Source organism: Phocoena sinus, chromosome 8 (genome assembly GCF_008692025.1).
Source record: "Phocoena sinus isolate mPhoSin1 chromosome 8, mPhoSin1.pri, whole genome shotgun sequence".
NCBI lineage: Eukaryota > Metazoa > Chordata > Mammalia > Artiodactyla > Phocoenidae > Phocoena > Phocoena sinus.
Window position 1 is genome coordinate 63716452 of NC_045770.1, and position 20967 is coordinate 63737418.

The 20967-nt window shown below is 38.8% G+C and overlaps 1 protein-coding gene and 1 non-coding gene across 4 annotated transcripts in view; one reads left to right on the top strand and one right to left on the bottom strand.

Moving 5' to 3' along the window:
• Positions 1-20967, bottom strand: part of DENND5A (DENN domain containing 5A) — a 109556-nt gene that overhangs the window by 31859 nt on the left and 56730 nt on the right. For 2 of the 3 annotated variants that reach the window (XM_032641656.1, XM_032641657.1), the window contains 3 exons: positions 13600-13917; positions 12204-12419; positions 11470-11704 (listed from right to left, as the gene is read on the bottom strand). In XM_032641656.1, coding sequence (XP_032497547.1) covers positions 11470-11704; positions 12204-12419; positions 13600-13917 — 769 coding nt within the window. Of the gene's footprint in view, positions 1-4087; positions 4526-11469; positions 11705-12203; positions 12420-13599; positions 13918-20967 lie in introns of those variants that run through there. The other variant, XM_032641658.1, reaches the window with a different exon arrangement.
• TRNAG-CCC lies at positions 15307-15379 on the top strand. The gene has a single exon. It is a non-coding gene; the product is annotated as a tRNA-Gly (tRNA).

Below are 20967 nucleotides of genomic sequence, written 5' to 3' on the forward strand. Positions count from 1 at the left end.
GGAGGTTTTCTCCCACACCTTTACATTCTTTTGATCATCTTAAGTTTGAATTTTAAAGTATATTCTTATCATGTCTGAGATTCTCAAGATTATTGCTCTTAGTAGATTTACAGGCATTCATATCTAGAAAAGAGAGGTGAAAGATACAAAAACTGAGGCCTCGCCTAGAGAATCATTAGAATTCTTCTTAATAATAATTGTTAGAATAATCCTAGAGCAGGAAGATTTCAACAGAAAGATAACGAGCAAAGTTGTACAGGTGCCCCATGGAACTGAGATATCTCAGAAGAGGCTGAAGATCGAACTTGCAGTGGCCTAAATTTTGTTCCTCAGTTGTTGCTTACTCTCACGTTGGAGTAAATACTTTTTCTGAAAGGCTATATAGATTATCTATTTAATCCTTGAAAGAGTTTTTTATTTTATTTTATTTTGTAATTTGGGAAATATTTTTGTTGTTGCTTCAATTGGGAGAGGGTCCTCACCAAATAGTCTTTAATATGGGAATGGCAGTGCTTTGTGGGGCACAGTGAAAAATGAGATCGACTTTCTTCTTGAACTCTTATCAGTCTGTTCCTGATTTTAGTGACTATGAAAAGCTTGTGCTCTTTTGTCCTTCTGCTAAATCAGTTGTATTTTTTAAAAAATCATTATTGATGACCAAATCTCTGAGCTCAGTTTTACCCACTGATTGTTTTACATCACTTATCTATTATCTGTCAAATGCCTTAGCTTTCCCCGAAGAAGCGTGAGGCACTTCCTTAGAGTGTACTCAAAATGTTTGAGATGATGAAGTTTTAGTCATCAATTTTTATTTATTTGCATTACTAGTTAAAAAAAAAAACGATTTCCAGGTCATGCTTAGCCAGGAGCAAGGTGGTAAGCTGCTCCAAAGTTTTATTGGTGAGCACAAAGGATGCTTTGCTAAAACCTAGTTGATATATATCAGCTTCTGCTCACTTCCTACTCATTCTTCTTCATTCTCTGGAAGGCTTTTTGTTATTTATTACTCATTTATGAACCAAGCTGGGATTTGCTTAAATGGTGGGCTGAGTTTTTAGTGCATAAAACTGTTTAACTCCTGTGAAAACTCATTTGAAATCAGCCATTCCAGGAGGATATTACTCATATGATTTTAAAATGGATGTTCCTACTTTGTCTTTAAGTGTCTGAAACCATCATACCATTTGTAAATAGTAATGTGTTAAATCTCAATCTATTGTATTGGCTTTGCTGATGTATTTTTTACTCATTTTAAAAATAAAACAAGTCTAGAAATTGCATTCTGAAGAAAAGCTAAGCTTTGAGCACAAGCTTCTCTTCCAAGATATGCTCTCTGACCTAGAATAAGAGTTTTGAGTAATGAAAGTCAATCTTCTGGGTCTTTCAGGTTCTAGGGGAGCTTTTAATCAAAGTGTTAAAACGACACTTTCATGCTGTTACCATTCAAGAAAGGTTGCCAGGTGGAAGGCAGACTTGGCTAGTGTGGAAAACCAGCCTCTGCATGCTTGAAGGTTCTTTGGCTTGATCTTGAAGTCAAAGTTCACATCAGCTCCTTGTAGAATGCAGACATGTGAGTGGTAAATGAGGTGTTTTGACATTCATGCTGAACAGAGAGTAGACCACTGTTCCTTTTCTTTTTGTTCCACTTCCCCATTCTCCTTCTACTGAAGAGAATCTACTTAACATTCTGGTTTAGTATTTGGAGCAAGGTACTATTTATGATACCTATTGTATTTTTTTCTAAATTGTATTTCTATATTAAATTTTATTACTAGCATGGACCTGTGTGTGGGGGGGTATACTTCAGCTTGTGGTCCATTGAGGTCTCTGGGTTGTCTCTCTGATACCCACAAGGGAATCATACTCTGAGCATACCCTTGCTGAAGTTTATCCTGTTCCTTTCTAAATGTGAAATTGTGTTGAAGATTTTAACTTACTATTTGAGAAGCAAGTACCTTGTTTTTGACTGGTTTTGTGTGTGTTTTGTTTTTGACCTAGATTACCAGAGACTGATGACTGTGGCGGAGACAATTACAGCTCTCATGTTTCCTTTCCAGTGGCAGCATGTCTATGTTCCTATTCTCCCAGCTTCTCTCCTACATTTCTTAGATGCTCCTGTGCCATACCTGATGGGCTTGCATTCCAATGGCCTGGATGACCGGTCAAAACTGGAGCTGCCTCAAGAGGTGAGAAAAACGTGGAGCTTGGGTGCTGGTGCCTGTGGCCCTGACACAGGATTTGGGAGAGAAGGGCTTTGGGATGAGCCCAGGGTGGTATCACCAAGTTTATTTTCTTTTATTTTGGGGAACACAAACAACTTTCCAGGAAAAAAGTAAAAACACTGAACATTTAGCTCAATTTATATAATTCCAGAAACACCTGTTTCCTCTATCACCTGACATACTTTTATAATAATCTCTGTTTATACTATTGTGAACTGCCTTTTTCAAACATGATATTTTACGTATTTTTAAGAAAATCTTTTTATTATGTAAAAGTTTAAACTTACACAGAAGAGTAGCATAGTGAATCTCTGTGTTTTCAATACTTAGCTTTAACAGTTATCATACATTTAAATTGTATTTTACTTCTGTACTTTCTACCCCCTATTTTTTAAAGAAATTCCACATAATATAGTTTTATAACTGCTTTAGTAGCCAGACATGTATTAATAAATCAGTGGTTTTGTTTTATAGGCCACAGTTACTCTGTAAAAGTTGACCTGATCATAGTGATTCTTGTAGTACTGAATGTAGCCTTGAAAACTTTCCTTGCTCAAGATAAGGAAGGCCTTGAGAGAATGCTTCTCCTCCCTTGCTGTGAAGATGGCCTGCTCCTCTTTCCTATTGTTTCAAATACTAAAATAATTGATTAAAAAATATATTTGTTTATTTACTACTTCATTCTAAAATAGATTTAAAGCATCATTAGAAACAAGATTGTCTTGGTTTTTATTTTCCTAGAATTACCAAGAGAACTGGTCTACCTCTTTTGGTCATTCTGTGGCTTGTATGAAGCTAGCTGGGGGAAGGCCTTTCCTACTCTGAATTTCGTAGTCAACAGCAAGGCCTGGGAAGAAGACTTTGGACTATGCACACACTGGTATCAACATGACTCTGTCTCATCCTTCCACCAATGATTTTTTGGGGGAAGATTTTTATGTATAGCTGAGGAATATGAGTAAGAGGACCTCCAAAGAAGAGACCGTTCTCATGGAATTGGATCTAAGCAGCATTCACATTGTTGGGCATGTCTGGGCAGCCATCTTGATGAACATGCCTGATAATTAGATCATACCCATAATGTTTAAGCTATAGTCAATTGCATCTCTTTTTCTCTCTCCTTTGGTTTTATTTTTATTTATTTATTTGTTTGGCTGCGTCGGGTCTTAGTTGCAGTGCGTGGGCTCAGCAGTTACAACTCGTGGGCCTTCTAGTTGTGGTGCACGTGCTCTGGAGCGTGTGGGCTCAGTAGTTGCAGCGCACGGGCTTAGTTGCCCCACAGCATGTAGGATCTTAGTTCCCCGACCAGGGATCGAACCCACGTCCCTTGCATTGGAAGGTGGATTCTTTTTTTCTTTTTAAAATTTATTTATTTAATTTATTTATGTTTGGCTGCATTGGGTCCTCGTTGCTGCATGCAGGCTCCCCCCAGCTGTGGCGAGGGAGGCCACCTCTCGCCACGATACGCGGTCTCCCCATTGTGGTGGCTTCTCCTGTTGTGAAGCACGGACTCTAGGTGCGCGGGCCTCAGTAGTTGTGGCACATGGGCTCAGTAGTTGTGGCTCGTGAGCTCTAGAGCACAGGCTCAGTAGCTGTTGTGCACGGGCTTAGTTGCTCTGCAGCATGTGGGATCTTCCCGGGCCAGGGCTCGAACCCGTGTCCCTTGCATTGGCAGGTGGATTCTTAACCACTGGACCACCAAGGAAGTCCCTTGCCTTTGGTTTTAGAATCATAATGTCTTCCTTGTAGTTTTTTCCATTTCTGCCTCCTTTGAATCTATAGAGCTTTGTGCTATTTGGGCTGGGACAAGATTAATTAAGGAAGAAAAGATCTAAATAATGTCAGCGAAAAAAAATGCAGGAGGCTGCAAAAAGAACAGAGTTTATTTCGGGACTTAAGAATTGCAATTGGGGAGACACAGATTCAGTTAACCCTGAAAGAGTATTCCGAGGAAGAGAAAGAGTCAGGGGCTTATAAAGACAAAAACCACGAGGTTGTTAAAAGTTGCCCTGGTGAGAGTTGTGATCGACTCTGATGCGAGTCAAATTATCTGTCCTTAAGAAATCACAGGTTCTTTTAGGGTAGGGGTCTTGTTAGTATACAGACTGTCACGAATTGTGTTTAGGGTAAGGGTCTGATTAGTATCTTGAGTTTCTGGCAGGTGTTCTGGTGTTCTGTTCTTCATCAGGTCGAAAGGTCAGCTTCCATCCAGGCTGAGTCATGCAAACATCGTACTTCCTTAATGGCTTCCCGGCTCCATTTTAGAGATCTCTCTTAGAAATACTGACTCCATTTTGACTTTCCTTTCACAATGATGGAGAAAACCATTGAGTTTTGGGGTACTGGGTTTTTATATATATATTTGTCTACTGATAAATATGCATAAAGAGCAGATATCAAAGATTGGAGAGTGGGGAGCTTTTTGTTGTTGCTTTAAATGACTTCATATTTAATACTGACACCTCCTTCTGGTAAAGGTAATTATCATTTTGTAAAAGTCAAAATAAGAATAACAGTGAAAATGTTCATTGCAGCTCTATTGACAATAGTCTGGACATGGAAGCAACCTAAGTGTCCATCGACAGATGAATGGATAAAGAAGATGTGGCACATATACACAATGGAATATTACTCAGCAATAAAAAGAAATGAAATTGAGATATTGGTAGTGAGGTGGATGGACCTAGAGTCTGTCATACAGAGTGAAGTAAGTCAGAAAGAGAAAAACTAATACCGTATGCTGACACATATATATGGAATCTAAAAAACAAACCAAAAATATGTCATAAAGAACGTAGGGGCAAGACGGGAATAAAGACACAGACCTACTAGAGAATGGACTTGAGGACATGGGGAGAGGGAAGGGTAAGCTGGGACGAAGTGAGAGAGTGGCATGGACATATATACACTACCAAACGTAAAACAGATAGCTAGTGGGAAGCAGCCGCATAGCACAGGGAGATCAGCTCGGTACATTGTGATCCCCTAGAGGGGTGGGATAGGGAGGGAGGGAGGGAGACGCAAGAGGGAAGAGTTATGGGAACATATGTATATGTGTAACTGATTCACTTTGTTATAAAGCAGAAACTAACACACCATTGTAAAGCAATCATACTCCAATAAAGATGTTTTTTAAAAAAAAGATTATTTTGATAATAATTGTACAGAATTAAATGTATGTCAGAGAACATTAAAGGAATTCCAGAATTCCTACGGGAAAAAAAAAGGAAATAAAGTATTTTGAGCTGAATAAAAATGAAAACACAAAATATCAAAATTTGTGGAATGTCATTAAAATATTACTTGAAAGATTTACAGCCTATCTTAGGCCGTGAATATTACAAACAACTCAATGCCAACAAATTTGACAACAGATGAAACACACAAACTGTTAAAGCTCACTCAAGGAAACAGATAACCTGAATAGCTCTATATCTATTTTTTAAATTGAATCTGTAGTTTAAAACCTTCCTACAAAGAAAACTCCAGGCCCTGATGGCTCCACTGATGAATTCTGCTAAACATTTAAAGAAGAAATAGTATCACTTACACAAGCTCCTCCAAAAAACTAAAGGGAGTATTTCCCAACTTATTCTATGAGGCCAGCATTATCCTGATACCAAATCACACCAAGACATTAAATGGGACCAAATCCCTCATGAACACAGATGCAAAAGTTCTAAACAAATTTTTAGTAAAGGGAATCCAATAATAAACAAAAGGATAATACGTCATGACCAAAGAGAGTTTATCTCAGGACTGCAAGACTGGTTTACACATTCAAAAATCAATGAATATAATTCACCATTTTGATAAAACTAAAGCTAAAAACCATATAATTACCTCAATAGATGCAAAAAAGCATTTGGCAAAATACAACCACCACTTCTGATAAAAACTGTCAGCAAGCTACTAACAGAAACCAACATTCTCAACTGATAGAAAAATATCCATGAAAAACCATGTGATGGGCTTCGTGGTGGTGCAGTGGTTAAAAATCCGCCTGCCAACGCAGGGGACACGGGTTCGAGCCCTGCTCCGGGAGGATCCCACTTGCCGCGGAGCAACTAAGCCCGTGCGCCACAACTACTGAGCCTGTGCTCTAGAGCCCGTGAGCCACAACTACTGAAGCCCGCATGCCTAGAGCCCGTGCTCCACGACAAGAGAAGCCACCGCAATGAGAAGCCCGTGCACCTCAACAAAGAGTAGCCCCCACTCGCCGCAACTAGAGAAAGCCCACGCGCAGCAACAAAGACTCAACTCAGCCAAAAATTAATTAATTAATTAATTAAAAGAAAAAACCATAGTAATAACACCATATTTAGTGGTGAATGCTTTCCCCTTAAGATCAGAAATAAGACAAGCATGCCATATTCTATTTGACATTGCACTAGAGGTTCTAGCCAGTGCAATAAGGCAATAAGGCAAGAAAAAGAAAAGATATCAAGACTGGAAAGGAAAAAGTAAAACTATCATTATTTGCAGGCAATAAGACTGTCTACATAAAAAATTTGAAGGAATATACAAAAAGCTACTAGTTTAGGAGGGTTGTAGGACACAGATCAATATACAAAACTCTATTATATTTCTATATATTAGCAATGAACAATCAGAAATTGAAATTTTAAAATACGATTTACAATAGCACTAAACATATGAAATACTTAGGAATAAATCTGACAAAAGATATGTAAAACCTGTTCACTGAAAACTATATAACACTGCTGAGAGAAATTAAAGACCTGAATAAATGGAGAGATATGCCATGTTCATGTATCAGAAGACTCAATAATGTTAAAATATCAATTCTCCCTAAATTGGGCTACAGATTCAAGGCAATCCAAATGAAAATTTCAGAAGGTTATTTGTAGATTGGCAAGCTGATTCTAAATACATATGAAATAAAAAGGACCTACAATAGCCAAAACAACTTTGAAAATAAGAACAAAGTTGAAAGACTAACACTACCTGACTTCAAGATTTAATATAAAGCTACAGCAATCAAGACAGTGTGGTATTGGTGTAAATGTAGACTAACACATCAATGAAACAGAACGAAGAATCCAGAAACAGGCTCACACATATACAGATCACTAATATTTTGACAAAGGTGAAAAGACAATTTATCAGAGAGAGGATAATCTTTTCAACATATGATTCTGGAACAACTGGAAAAAATAAACCTGGACCCTTAGCTTACACCATTTACCAAAATCAACTTGAAATGGATCATAGACTTAAATGTAAAACCTAAGACTAAAAACTTGTAGAAGGATATGTATAGAAAAAAATACTATGTTACCTTGGTTAGGCAAAATTTTCTTAAATACAACACTAAAAGCATAATCCATTAAAAAAACCTGATAAATGACTTCATCAAAATTAAGAACTGTTCTTTGAAGGACACCATTAAGAGAGCAAAAAGACAAGCCATAGAACAGGGAAATATCTGCAAATCATATATCTGATAAAGGACCTGTATCCGGAATATATAAAGAACTTCCAAAACTCAGTAATAACAAAACAACACAATAAAAAAAAATGAGCAAAAGATTTAAACAGGCACTTCACCATAGAAGACCTGTGGATGGCAAATAAGCAAATGAAAAAATGTTCAACATTACTAGTCATCAAGCACATTCAAATCAAAACCACAATGAGATACCACTACATAGCTATTAGATGGCTAAAACCGAAAAGATTGAGCATAGTAAATGTTAACAACAATGTGGAAGAACTATAACTCTCATACACTGCTAGTGAGAATGTAAAATACACATCTACTTTGAAAGACAATTTGGCAATTTCTTTAAAAAGTCAACATACGAATATCATATGCTGCAGTCATTCTACTCCTAGGTATGTATGCAAGGGAAAAGAAAACATATGTCTATACAAAAACTTACATACAAATGTTCATAGCTCTAATGCCCAACAACAGGTAAACAAACAAATTGTAGTAATATCCATACAGTGGAATACTACTCAGCAATAAAAGGAACATGAATGAATCTCAATATAATTATGCTGAGTAAAAGAAGACAGACTAAAATAAAGAATGCATACTGGGGCTTCCCTGGTGGCGCAGTGGTTAAGAATCTGAAAAAAAAAAAAAAGGAAAAAAAAAAAAAAAAAAAGAATCTGCCTGCCAATGCAGGGGACACGGGTTCGAGCCCTGGTCCGGGAAGATCCCACATGCTGCGAAGCAACTACTGAGCCTGTGCTCTAGAGCCTGTGAGCCACAACTACTGAGCCTGCGCACCACAACTACTGAAGCCCACATGCCTAGAGCCCGTGCTCCACAACAAGAGAAGCCACAGCAATGAGAAGCTCATGCACCACAACAAAGAGTAGGCCCCCTCGCCGCAACTAAAGAAAGCCCGTGCGCAGCAACGAAGACCCAACACAGCCATAAAAGAAAAAGAAAAAAGGAATACAGGGCTTCCCCGGTGGCACAGTGGTTGAGAGTCCGCCTGCCGATGCAGGGGACACGGGTTCGTGCCCCGGTCTGGGAGGATCCCACATGCCGCGGAGCGGCTAGGCCCGTGAGCCATGGCCGCTGAGCCTGTGCATCCGGAGCCTGTGCTCTGCAAACGGGAGAGGCCACAACAGTGAGAGGCCCACATACCACAAAAAAAAAAAAAAAAAAGAATACATACTGCATGATTCCATTTATATAAAAACCTAGAAAATTCAAACTCTACAGTAACAGAAATCGTATCAGTGGTTGCCTGGAGACTGGGGGAAAGAATGCAGAGAGGACAGGATGGAGGCATTACAAAAGGGCATGAGAAAACCTTTGAGGGTAATGGGTATGTTCCTGATGTCAGTGAATATAACGTGTAACAAAACTTTAAATGTGTGCAGTTTACTGTATGTCAATAGTACCTCAAAAATTTTAAAGGGTAAGAACCAAAAAGCTGGTAATTCTCCTGGTATTGCCTAGATACATATAAAAACATCTCACCTTTGGGCCTTGCTGAGTGTCCTAGGTCAAGTGGCCTTCTCTCTCTGGGCCTACCTTACTTCCTCCCACCCTTACCCTCCTTCATCAGAACTTATTTAGTCTCTCAAAAAGTGCTAGGCACTATTCTAGGTCCCCAGATACAATGGCGGGCCAAAGGAAAATCTTTACCTGTAAAATTAGTGAATGAGTAGAGTTAATTGCCATCAAGATCCCTTCTAAATGTAAATTTTAAAGAATCTCCAGAAAGACCCCTTTAGTTATATTTTGACCATTTTCCAATTAGACTGATTCAAGAAGCTAAGGTGTCCATGAGGAATGGCATGAGGTAGCTGAACTACTCCTCTAGGCTAGAAATCTGAAGCCAGTGGCAAGAACTCTGAACTAGCATATTTGGAGTACATATCTCAGGGAAATACCTAAGGGCTATACCAAGGGCATGATTCCTGGGAACAGAGCATGTAGTTGCCTGGAGGGTCTCTGTGAGACCCATTTTTCTGAAATGAGTCATAGAAATGAGGGTTAGTTAACCCTCCTTCCATATCCCAAACTCCACATTCTAATGGGACCACAAGAATTCATGTCCTGGCAACAAATGAGACCAGAGTAACTCATATCAGTATTTGGTGTTCAACAGTTGGATTACAGATGGGCTGAGAACTGACTGCCTCAACCCTTTGGGCAGAAGGGCAAGGTTTCAAGCGACCAGAGTGTCTCATTGTACAGTCTCCAGCTATAAGCAGACTCCTCCCTTTATTCCCACAAGCAATACATAAATATTGTCATTTTTCAAGTGTAACACAACATGAAAAGATTGAGAAGTCCTGATTTAAAGTGCTGGTTTAGGAGATGTTTCTCTAAACCCACAATTTTGTAAAAAAGTCTCCATCAAGCTCTCCAGGACCAACGCCTTAGCAGGGCTCAGGACCTGAAACTTGATGTGTGTGTTCCAGGAGGCAAGGAGGACTGTGTTAGAGTATTCCACTTGCATGGGCAACACGTCCTCAAGTCTTGGCCAAGAGGACTGTCACCTTAATGAAAGGCTTGGAGCAAGAGCTGAAAGATAAAGTCAGAAGGCTATCGAGCATAAGGCTGAGGAACCCAGGTTTTGTCCAAACTGTCACCACTTGTATCTTCAAAACCTAAAAAAATGCCTGGCACATTCGTTCATTCAGTAAATACTTGGTGAGCACTTCCCATACACTGGGCATGTAGTGGGTATTTATATTTGGTAAATGAATAAACAAAATATACAAAAAGGCTACAACAAGGACACTGAATATTGCACAAGGAAGAGAACACACTACTTAACCTGACACCTCAAGCTGAGACTATTCTCTGGAGAAACTGACCTAGACGGGGCCTCTGTGAACAAAAAGGTGTATTCCATCATGCAAGTAGCAAACAACTTTTAACATCTATATGTTCTAGGCACAATGTTAGAGGACTGGGGGTAAGACAGTGATTAAATACAGTCTCTGCTCTTAAATTGCTCCCTGATAATCATGGCTCAAAACAATAGAGATTATAAAGGGGAGGCAAGAACAAAGCAAAACAGGAGCTTAGTGGAGGATCAACTCAGCCTGATGACATCAGAGAAGGCTTCACAGAGGAGGAGACACATCAGCTGGATTTCTATAAGCTGTTTACCCATAACTCACTCGCCCCTTCTTTCTTGTTAATAGAATCAATACAGTTCAGGGTAACTAACCCAGGTCAATACTCACTTTCACAGCCTCCCTTGCACTTAAGGGTGGTCATGATTCTGGCCTATGAGACAACAGAAGTTGTTGGGAATTTCTGGGAAAGCTTTTGCTTTCTGATGTAAGAGGGAAAATACAGCTGGCATCAACTTTCCCCTTTGCTCTGAATGTGAACACAAAAGGCCTCTTGTAACAAAGAGGCAACAAGTATGAATATAAAAGTCAACATGCTAAGGACAGCTGAGTGAAATGATAGACTCTCATTTCCTGATTACACTGTTGAGCAGCTGAGCAACCACCAATTCTGCACTTCTTGATAATTTAAGAAAAATAACCCCCATTTATCTCATGCACTGCTGATTAGATTCTCTAGTACTTACAGCAGGACCCATTCCTAACTGACACAGTGTTAAAGGATGAGAAGTAGTCTGCCAGGCAAAAAAGACAGGGGAAAGCATTTCAGGCAATGGGAACAACTTACGTAAAAACAGAAACATGGAAAGAAGCTGGCATGTTTAGGAACAGGGACATGTTAGTGACATAATCCAAGAGGCTAGAAAGTACAACAAGGAGGCCTCACTTGCTTCATCCACAGTGGTACACTTCTGGTACATGGATGTGCGCAGAGTAGGTGTCCGAACATTCAACAGCCTGATCTTGTCTACTCGGGAATCAAACACCCGGAGCACAGGATCTTTATCATCATCGTCATGACACATGATTTTGTTGTCAATGAAGGAAGCAAACATCTGGGTCTCCAAGAATCTTGAGAGGAAAGGCAGGTAGGGCTCAGGCTGATCTGACAGAAAAGATGCCTGGTGGGACCAAAAGGAAAAAGTCATCAACAGGGAAGAGGGCATATCAGCCTTAATCAACCATGGCTACATACCCAAGGGATTCAGTAGGTTAACTCTTCTCTGAAGCTTCCTAGGTCTTTATAAATTGCAAACAATAAAACCTCTCCATCCTTTTTAAAAATTCATATAATTTCAGATATCCTGAAACTTTGACACACTGGCCCATTTAACTTACTCAGGTAACCTACTGTGGCAACCGATGTTCCCAGAATCCTGATGTTCAACCTGCATGCACATCTTTGCCTAAGAGAGCTCTTTTACTGAAGGTAAACCACCTGATAGCAATAACCAGCACTCTGCTCTAAAGCAAGCAGACCTTATATTTTATCAACATCAGAAGGACCATGAACTTGTTTCCAGCACATATTATGAAAGAAAAACTCATCTTCAGTCACATCTTTAAGAGAGTCTGGCATGTTCTCATTTCTTACCACCTCCCCAGTGGGATTATACTCACTTTGTCAAAGTTTTGCATCTGCTCCCTGTTGGTAAACCAGGACTCCTTATCCTGGCTGGGCTGAATGACAAACACCTCATAATCTGCAAACATCTGAGTGAAACGATTTGCAAAAACTTCCCGGATCTGAATGTTTAGCTGGTAAATCCTTAGTTCTTCTTCATCACACTGAACTTTGAGATCCTTATTGCTGCTGGGGTCTTCACGTACTTCCAGCTACAAAAACAAAACAAAACAGCTGAGAACATGCAAGCTTTTCCTTTTATCCCAAAGAAATGCAACTCATCCTTTGCCCCGCCCCCCACCAATGGTCATTTACTTTTGCAGCAAATGGAGAAAATAAACAAAAGAGAAAAAAATGGGAAGAAAAGAAAAAGAAAGGAATTCTGACATGGAGAAGAGATAAATCAGGGTGTTCCACTTGCAAGTACCCAGCAACCCAATGAAAGTGGAGAGGAACTCATTACAGGCAGAGAGAGATTCAGCAATAGAGGAAAAGACACCAGTTATCTCAAGGGTCAGGGAAAGGAAGGAGTCTGGGAAGGCAACAAGAAAATGATAATGCAAAGCAGCAAGGTCAGACTCTGGTTTTCCCTTCATCTCTTTGATTTTTCTCCCCCATATCACTTTCCCTATCTTTCTCCCTAAAAATGTTTCCTTACTGGTTTTCTTAACTTTTTTAATCTCTCTAAATATTTCTCTGCTCTTCTTTAACTGGCCATGATTTTTCTTTTTTAATATCTGCTCTACTAACTAAACAAATCAGGAAAATGAAACACTTCACTAAAAAATAGCCCAACGAAATGATTACATTACCCCATTTTGTTTATATGTAATTTAAGAAAGTAATTTAATAGTGAGAATGGGTAGGGTGAAGAGATGGGTAAACAACTACACAAAGCGGACAGTCTCATCAAAGTCAGGAAATGGAAAGTTAAGTACATCCCTGGGAAGAGCAGAGGACTAGAATTCAAGAGGACCAGGTTCTAGCCGCAAGTCAGCCACATAGAAGCATTTAATCTTAGGTAAAACACTCAGGATCTCTAATTCAACAATTCCGGCTCTATGTGCTTTAGGATGCTGTGAAATTCACAAGGCAATGGATCTGAAAGAAGTCTGAACACAAAGATTGCCACCACCATCCCTCCAAGTCTCTCTGCAGTAGTGTTTACAGAGAATGACAGCAGCTTCTCCTTGATGTTGAAGTGAGAAACTACCGAGATTTAGATTCAAGTAGCAGAGCTAAATGTTTGCCAGAGCTAAATCCAGAGTCTCCCACAAAGAGCATCCTTTCAGTACTCACAGATATGCCTTGCCCTGAACTGGGTGCCTTCTCATTCCACACTTTATTTCACCAGGACAGCACCTTAGCACAGACCCACATACAGCATCATACCTTCTCCAGGCTCACCCCAGTCCTCTTGACCAAGGCCTGCAGGCGGGCGATAGTTTCGTTCTCCTTGAGGAACTCGTAGGAATGTAAAGGGGAGCCTGCGATGTTTCCATTCCTCTTGTCGGAGACGAGCTCAGAGGCCCGGAGCCTCTTCAGCTTGGAGGCACTCTCGCTACAGTGAAGGTTCCCTTCAGGGGGAATGCCAAATGCCATGAGAATCTCAGAGACTTCCTGGACAAACTCCAATTTGTTGGGAAACTGAGGCAAGTCCTCCGGCAGCTCAATGAAGTGGTTGTCAATGTCCACAAAGCAGAGGTTAGCCTGGCAGTCAAAACATGATGAGGAGTGTGAACAACTCCAAAGTATTAAGGAAGAAGCTTTAGAGGGGATAATGAACAAGAAAGGAAAGAGCAAACGTCTGCAATGGGCATAACTTAGGTATGGTTAAAGAAGATGGGGTGGAAGGAGGTAGACCTGAGTTCCAGTCTTCCCCTGATGCTTTCTAGTTGTGGGATCTTGAGAAAGTTACATAACTCTGTTTCCTCAGCTATAAAATGGTGATAAAAACAACTTATCTTAGAGACTGATAAGGATTACATAATGACATAGATGTTTAGCATCTAGCACAAAATTCTCATATATAGTAAGTGCTCATAGAATATTTGTTGAGTTCACAAATTCTTACAAGAGTAAAAAGAATGCTAGGAGTGTGTCAGAAAGTCTAGGCTCCAGACCTGAATCTGTTACTATCTCCCTATATGACCCTGAGCATACCAGTATCCCTTTCTGAGCCTCATTTCTGATTTATAAGATTTGATGGCTGGTCTTGATTTTTGTGCTTCCTTCTGGCTTTAAGATTGCTTCTGAGAGGATGTAGAGAGACAGTACTTTCATACATTGCTGAGGAGGCAGGTAATCTGGGTTAACAAAAAATAACCTGGCAATATCTATCCTTATTTTATAGACATAACTGACACAGGGAGGTTAAGTAACTTGTCCAAAGGCACACAGCTAGTAAGTAGTAGAGCTGGGATTTGAACTCAGTTAGCCTGACTTCAGTCACACCCTCAAGCTCTTAACCATACATTCTTCTCCTTAGAGGTCTTACAAATTTCTTGTTCAATTTAACTTAAATATTTTATAGTTCTCATCCCTGTTGGAATTTTCTTGCAGTGCAGCTATTAATTAGAAAAGCTTTTTATTTTTGTGTATTTATTTTATAACCATGAACCTGTTCTAGCCAAGACAACTGTCATTTCCTTCACTGCAGAGCATTATTAAATGCTTAAGTGTTTGTTATAGCAAGGATAATAATATTACCTATGTCATAAGTTTGTTTTGAGGATTATGAGACAATTAATGTCAAGGATTTAGGACAGTGTTAGTATACAATAAATGTCAATTAACATTGCTATTATCACTGTGGAATATAAAACTCCAATAAATGAATACACACACACACAATATATATATTGTATTACTAAACAGGAAAATTCCATAATGAAAAGATGCTAATAATCCCCACATTTATTTGTAAATTTAATGTAAATTTTTTTTAAATCCCAGAAAGATTTTAATTTTTTTCAAGGGAGTATCTGATGAATTGATTCTGAATCTTACCTAAAAAAATAAAAGAAAAGAATAGCCAAGAAAATTCTGAGGGGAGACTTGCCTTGCTGGGTTCTATTACAAATATAAAACAATGGGATTTCCCTGGTGGTCCAGTGGCTATGACTCTGCACTCCCAATGCAGGGGGCCCAGGTTCAATCCCTGGTCAGGGAACTAGATCCTGCATGCCGCAACTAAGAGTTCGCATGCTGCAACTTAAAATCCCACATGCTGCAACTGAAGATCCCACATGCCTCAACGAAGATCCCACGTACCACAACTAAGACCTGGCACAGCCAAATAGATAAATAAACATTTATAAATAAAGTGTTTTTTTAAAAGAAAACAAATATAAAACAATAATCTGTTGGAAAAGAACAGTCTTGAACAGACCCATTTATTGTGGATGAATTATTCAATAAATGTTTGGGGGACAAATGACTGTACATTTAAAAATGTTAAAGTATAATACCATATTCAAAAATAACTTTGAGATAGACTGAAGATTTAAATATAAAAAATAAAGCCACTTTATGTTTTAAAAAAGAATCTCTACCTTTTAGAGATACATACTAAATATATGATGACATAATAATGCTGTGTGAGATTTGCTTCAAAATAATCCAGTAGGGTAAATGGGAAAAGAGTGGAGGATATAGAAAGAAGAGTGGCCATGAGTTGATGATTACTGTGTAATGATGGATGCTAGTCTCTTTACTCTTACATGTGTTCAACATTTTCTATTACAAAAAGTGAAAAAATAAATACCCCCACAAAAGTATTAAAAGAAAATATAAAAGATTACTATTATGCCTTAGGGTAGAGTTGGACTTTCTAAACTTTATACAAGGCTAAAAAACATAAAGGTAATTACTGCCATAAAAATAATTAAAGATAATCTGGGAAACAATAATTGTCATACATAACATGTAAAAGGTTAACATCCAAAGAAATTATTGAGATAAAGATAATTTACCCAGCTGAAATATGGAAACAGGTTATAAAAGGCAAACACAGAAGACGTTTCGGTTAATTAACTTCAAATATATGAAAAGATGTTCAATTTCACTAATAAACCAAGAAATGCAAACAAAATATTTTTTACCTCCTAGATTAGCAAAGATTTAAAAGATTTATAATGTCCAATGCTGGCAAAGTTACTAGGAAACAAACAACTCATACACTGTTATTGGGAATGTGAACTGACAACTTTCGGGGAACAATCTTAAAGAAATTCTTTTTTTTTTTTAACCAGTCCAACCCAAGAACTAGAAATTACCATATTTTTATCTACTTATGTACTCCCCAGTCCCATCCCTCAACCTACACAGTCCCACCCCTGTAATCACTATCCTGAATTCGGTTTATTATCTTTTTGCCTTTTGTTTTTTAATTTATCACATATGTATAGTACATGCCTTTAAATTTTTGCTTGTTTTTGAATTTTATAAAAGGATTATTGTTCTTTACACAGTCTTGTGGTACTATTTTTCTTCACTGAACATTAAGTTACTAAGATTCAGCCATTTTGTTGTATGTAGCTACCCATTATTCATTTTCACTCTTGTATAATATTACACTATGTGGATATACTACAATTTATTCATCAATTTTCCCATCAAAAGGCATTTGACTTGCTTCCTGTTTATTGTTTTTACATTGTTATACATGTTTTCTTGGACACGTGTGCAAGATCTTCTCTTGGGTATATCCTAGGAGTAGAACTGCTACGTTGTGAGGTATGCAAATGTTCAATTTTATAAGGCCTAGCTGTGTTCCAAAGTGGTTACAACAATTTACATTTTTACCAACAATCTAAAGTGATCCTACTGATCCAAATATTTCCAAAACTTGGTATCATCAGATTTCTTAATATTACTACATTACTGGGTACATTTATTTATACTTCCCTGATTGCTAGTGAAGAAATGTGTATTTTTTGTACAATCCCTCTTCATGTCTTTAGCCCATTTTTCTATTGGGATGCTTATCTTCTTACTGATTTGTAGGAGTTCTTTATAACCTCCTGATGCTAACTCTTCATAGGCTATATGTGTCCTACACATATCTTCTCCTAGTTTTTATTTTTTCATTTTAAGATGTCTTTTTCTTAATTAAAAAAATCAAAGTTATCAATCTTTTATTTTATGGAAAGTGTTTTCTTCATCTTGTTTACAAAGTCCCTACCTACCCAGAGGTCAAAAAGGTATTTATTAATATTTTCTTCGAGAAGATTTAAATTTTTCTTTTTGACATTTAACTGCTTAATCCGTCTCAAGTTGATTTTGTTACGGCATTGGGTAGGAATCCTTCTTTACTTTTTTTCCCTATGGACAAGCAATTTTTCCAGCTCTGTTATTAAAAAGTTCTTTGGCATGGTATGTTTATTATATATCAAAATACTGTTCCACTGATCCTGCTGTTTATCCCTGTACCAGTAAGTCTTGTATTCTAAGAGGCAGGAGGACCATATAGTAAATCCAGATTAATATAACTATTCCACAAACTCTCAATCTATTGAAACTGCATGTTTTAACATGTCCATGTATGCATTCATTCAATACACATTTGCTGAGTGCATAAATTACTCCATTTACAAATCTATAACTAATAAAGAGAACTTTCCCATATCCAAGATTCAAAAATTAGAAGAATCACTTTAAATTTCACCTTCTAGAGTTCCTCTACTAGATAACAACTTTAAACCCGTCCTTGTTAAAGAGACGATAAATGTTGAACACCTAAAAATAACACCTATTTTTTGTTTATTCCTCTAAGATTTTAAAATTATAAGTGCCTTCAGGCCAAGCAATTAAAAAATATAGTAAAGACAGAATTAAATCATCTAGTCATGAAGCTCACCTGCCTCATGAGCCTGTCCATACAGCTAACAGAAGAAAAGCACTGTGACCCACCAGAAGCACACAGTGCAATCATTTATCCTCCTGGTCCTCCTCTCTTTTGAGGAAAAAACCAGTTTGTCCAATAGGAAACATAAAGGCAGCTAAATACAACTATAACCACTCGACAATGCTTGGCTGGCTTTTCTTCCACTGCTATTGACCAAACACAGAATGTCTGTAAAGAACTTTATAAACTCCAAATGCTGTATCCACATATTGTAGATACTCCGAGATAGAGGTGGCCAGAGGAAAGAAAGCAGCTCAGGCACACTTCAGATATTAAGATAGGAGCCTCTGAGACACTACTAGCCATTCTTTGCAGAGTTGGGCTGAAGCAGGTAGGGATAAGGCGGCAAAATGAAAAGGGGGCCATTCAATTACTAGACTCATACAACAGCCTCACGCTTTCTCCTTAGTACTCAGAGGGCTCTGGCAAACAGAAGTAACTTACAAACCTACCTCAAACCCCTCATGCTCCCCCTTCCTCACCTGAAAAGAGGCCAACTCCTGCAAAACAGCTTGGGAGACAAGAAGCAACCTGGAAGGGGCACTGAACCCAAGTGATCAGTCTTCCTCAGTTAACCTCCTGTCTTGCTGGGAGAGGCCATGGGAAGACTTTGCTACTCTGGGGTAGTGATCACATGGATATCCCAAAGCACAAAAAGTTTCCCAAATCCTTTCCTGCAAAAGGTCACAATGGCCCTTCCCAGGGCTGAGTTTCCACCACCAAATCACAGACAGCCTCACTGGCTAGTCTATCTTCAAGTTATTCACTGAAGGGGATCTCAACAGATAACTGGGGAAAAGCTATTGAAAAAGTATCCTGAGAAAGGAGAAAAAAAAAGTAGGAAAGAAAGAGAGGCCCAAGATAGAAAGAAGTAATACCCCCTTCCCCTGACATAGCTGTGGAAGAACTGCCTCCTTCCTGTGCTCAGACAATGAAACCCAAAAGAGAAGCACAAGACAAAGAATGCCTCACAAAGGCAGCTCAGCACTCTCACTTGCTCAGGGCCAGCTGAGCTCATGTGCTGGTGTAAAAAGAAACAAAGGGCTTTTCACAGACTTTTGATGCCCAAAGATAGGGCAGCAACTGATGAATTCTGACTTGGGGGTTACAGAATGTACACTCTCCATGTCTCTGGACAAAGTCCCTTTTATAAGTCTAATGTGCCCCCACCCCACTACCCTGATGATGCCCACCTGCAAAGGCCCAAGTGCATTTCCCAGCCTCAAGGCTTCCTTCTAGCATCGTAAAGATACCACAGGATGGCCACCAAAATGTTGAAAGTAGTTATCTCTGGGTGGTAAAATCTGAGGTAATTTTTACGTTATACTTTTGTGTGTTGTTAGAATTTTTAACTATAAATGTATCATTTCTGAGACATTCCAAAGCTGTCTTTCAGAGATATTATCACGCTCCATTCATTATGTGTACCTTTCATGGTGCTTTACTCCTTGAAAAAGCCAGTCTTTTCTCACCAGCCTAAAGTTTTCCATGGGAACTGCACAGACTCAGATATCCCAGACGTTATCTGCTAAAAATCAAGTTAGAAAATATCCAGCTACATAATTGTCTGCACAAATACGTGAACTTCAGAGGAACAGGCTGGATGAAGTGGGACTCTGAAACCCTAGAACTGCTTATGAAATACACAAAGGTATTCTACAATCCCACTGTCACCACTCCTTCTCAAGAAGACCACAAGGAGAAGCAGAGTACAAAAGATGCAGCAATGGCGGAGGCTGCAAAAGTGGAGAACAGTGAAATTTTGGGTTTCTCAAACAACCCACAGTTTCTCAGTCCTGTTAAGAAAACTGCTGGTCTCCCAGAAGCCTCTTCACACACCCACATACATGAAGCACACAAAATAATGCTGAGAGAGCCTACAGGAAATAGAACGTGCCCCAAGTATACAGCAAGCTTATGCCAAAGATGAAAATAAAACAGAAATCTGGCTTCTGGCCTAGTGACCTATTGATCAGATTATGCATGTCTCTTCGGCTTTCCACCTCCAATCATTTTTTACTGTTATTCTTTCTTTTTTTGTAACATCTATATTGGAGCATAATTGCTTTACAATGGTGTGAGGGTTTCTGCTTTATAACAAAGTGAATCAGTTACACATATACATATGTTCCCATAACTCTTCCCTCTTGCGTCTCCCTCCCTCCCTCCCTATCCCACCCCTCTAGGGGATCACAAGCTGATCTCCCTGTGCTATGCGGCTGCTTCCCACTAGCTATCTGTTTTACGTTTGGTAGTGTATATATGTCCATGCCGCTCTCTCACTTCGTCCCAGCTTACCCTTCCCCCTCCCCATATCCTCAAGTCCATTCTCTACTAGGTCTGTGTCTTTATTCCCGTCTTGCCCCTACGTTCTTCATGACATTTTTTTGTTTGTTTTTTAGATTCCATATATATGTGTCAGCATACGGTATTTGTTTTTCTCTTTCTGACTTACTTCACTCTGTATGATAGACTCTAGGTCCATCCACCTCACTACCAATATCTCAATTTCATTTCTTTTTATTGCTGAGTAATATTCCATTGTGTATATGTGCCACATCTTCTTTATCCATTCATCTGTCGATGGACACTTAGGTTGCTTCCATGTCCAGACTATTGTCAATAGAGCTGCAATGAACATTTTCACTGTTATTCTTATTTTGACTTTTACAAAATGATAATTACCTTTACCAGAAGGAGGTGTCAGTATTAAATATGAAGTCATTTAAAGCAACAACAAAAAGCTCCCCACTCTCCAATCTTTGATATCTGCTCTTTATGCATATTTATCAGTAGACAAATATATATATAAAAACCCAGTACCCCAAAACTCAATGGTTTTCTCCATCATT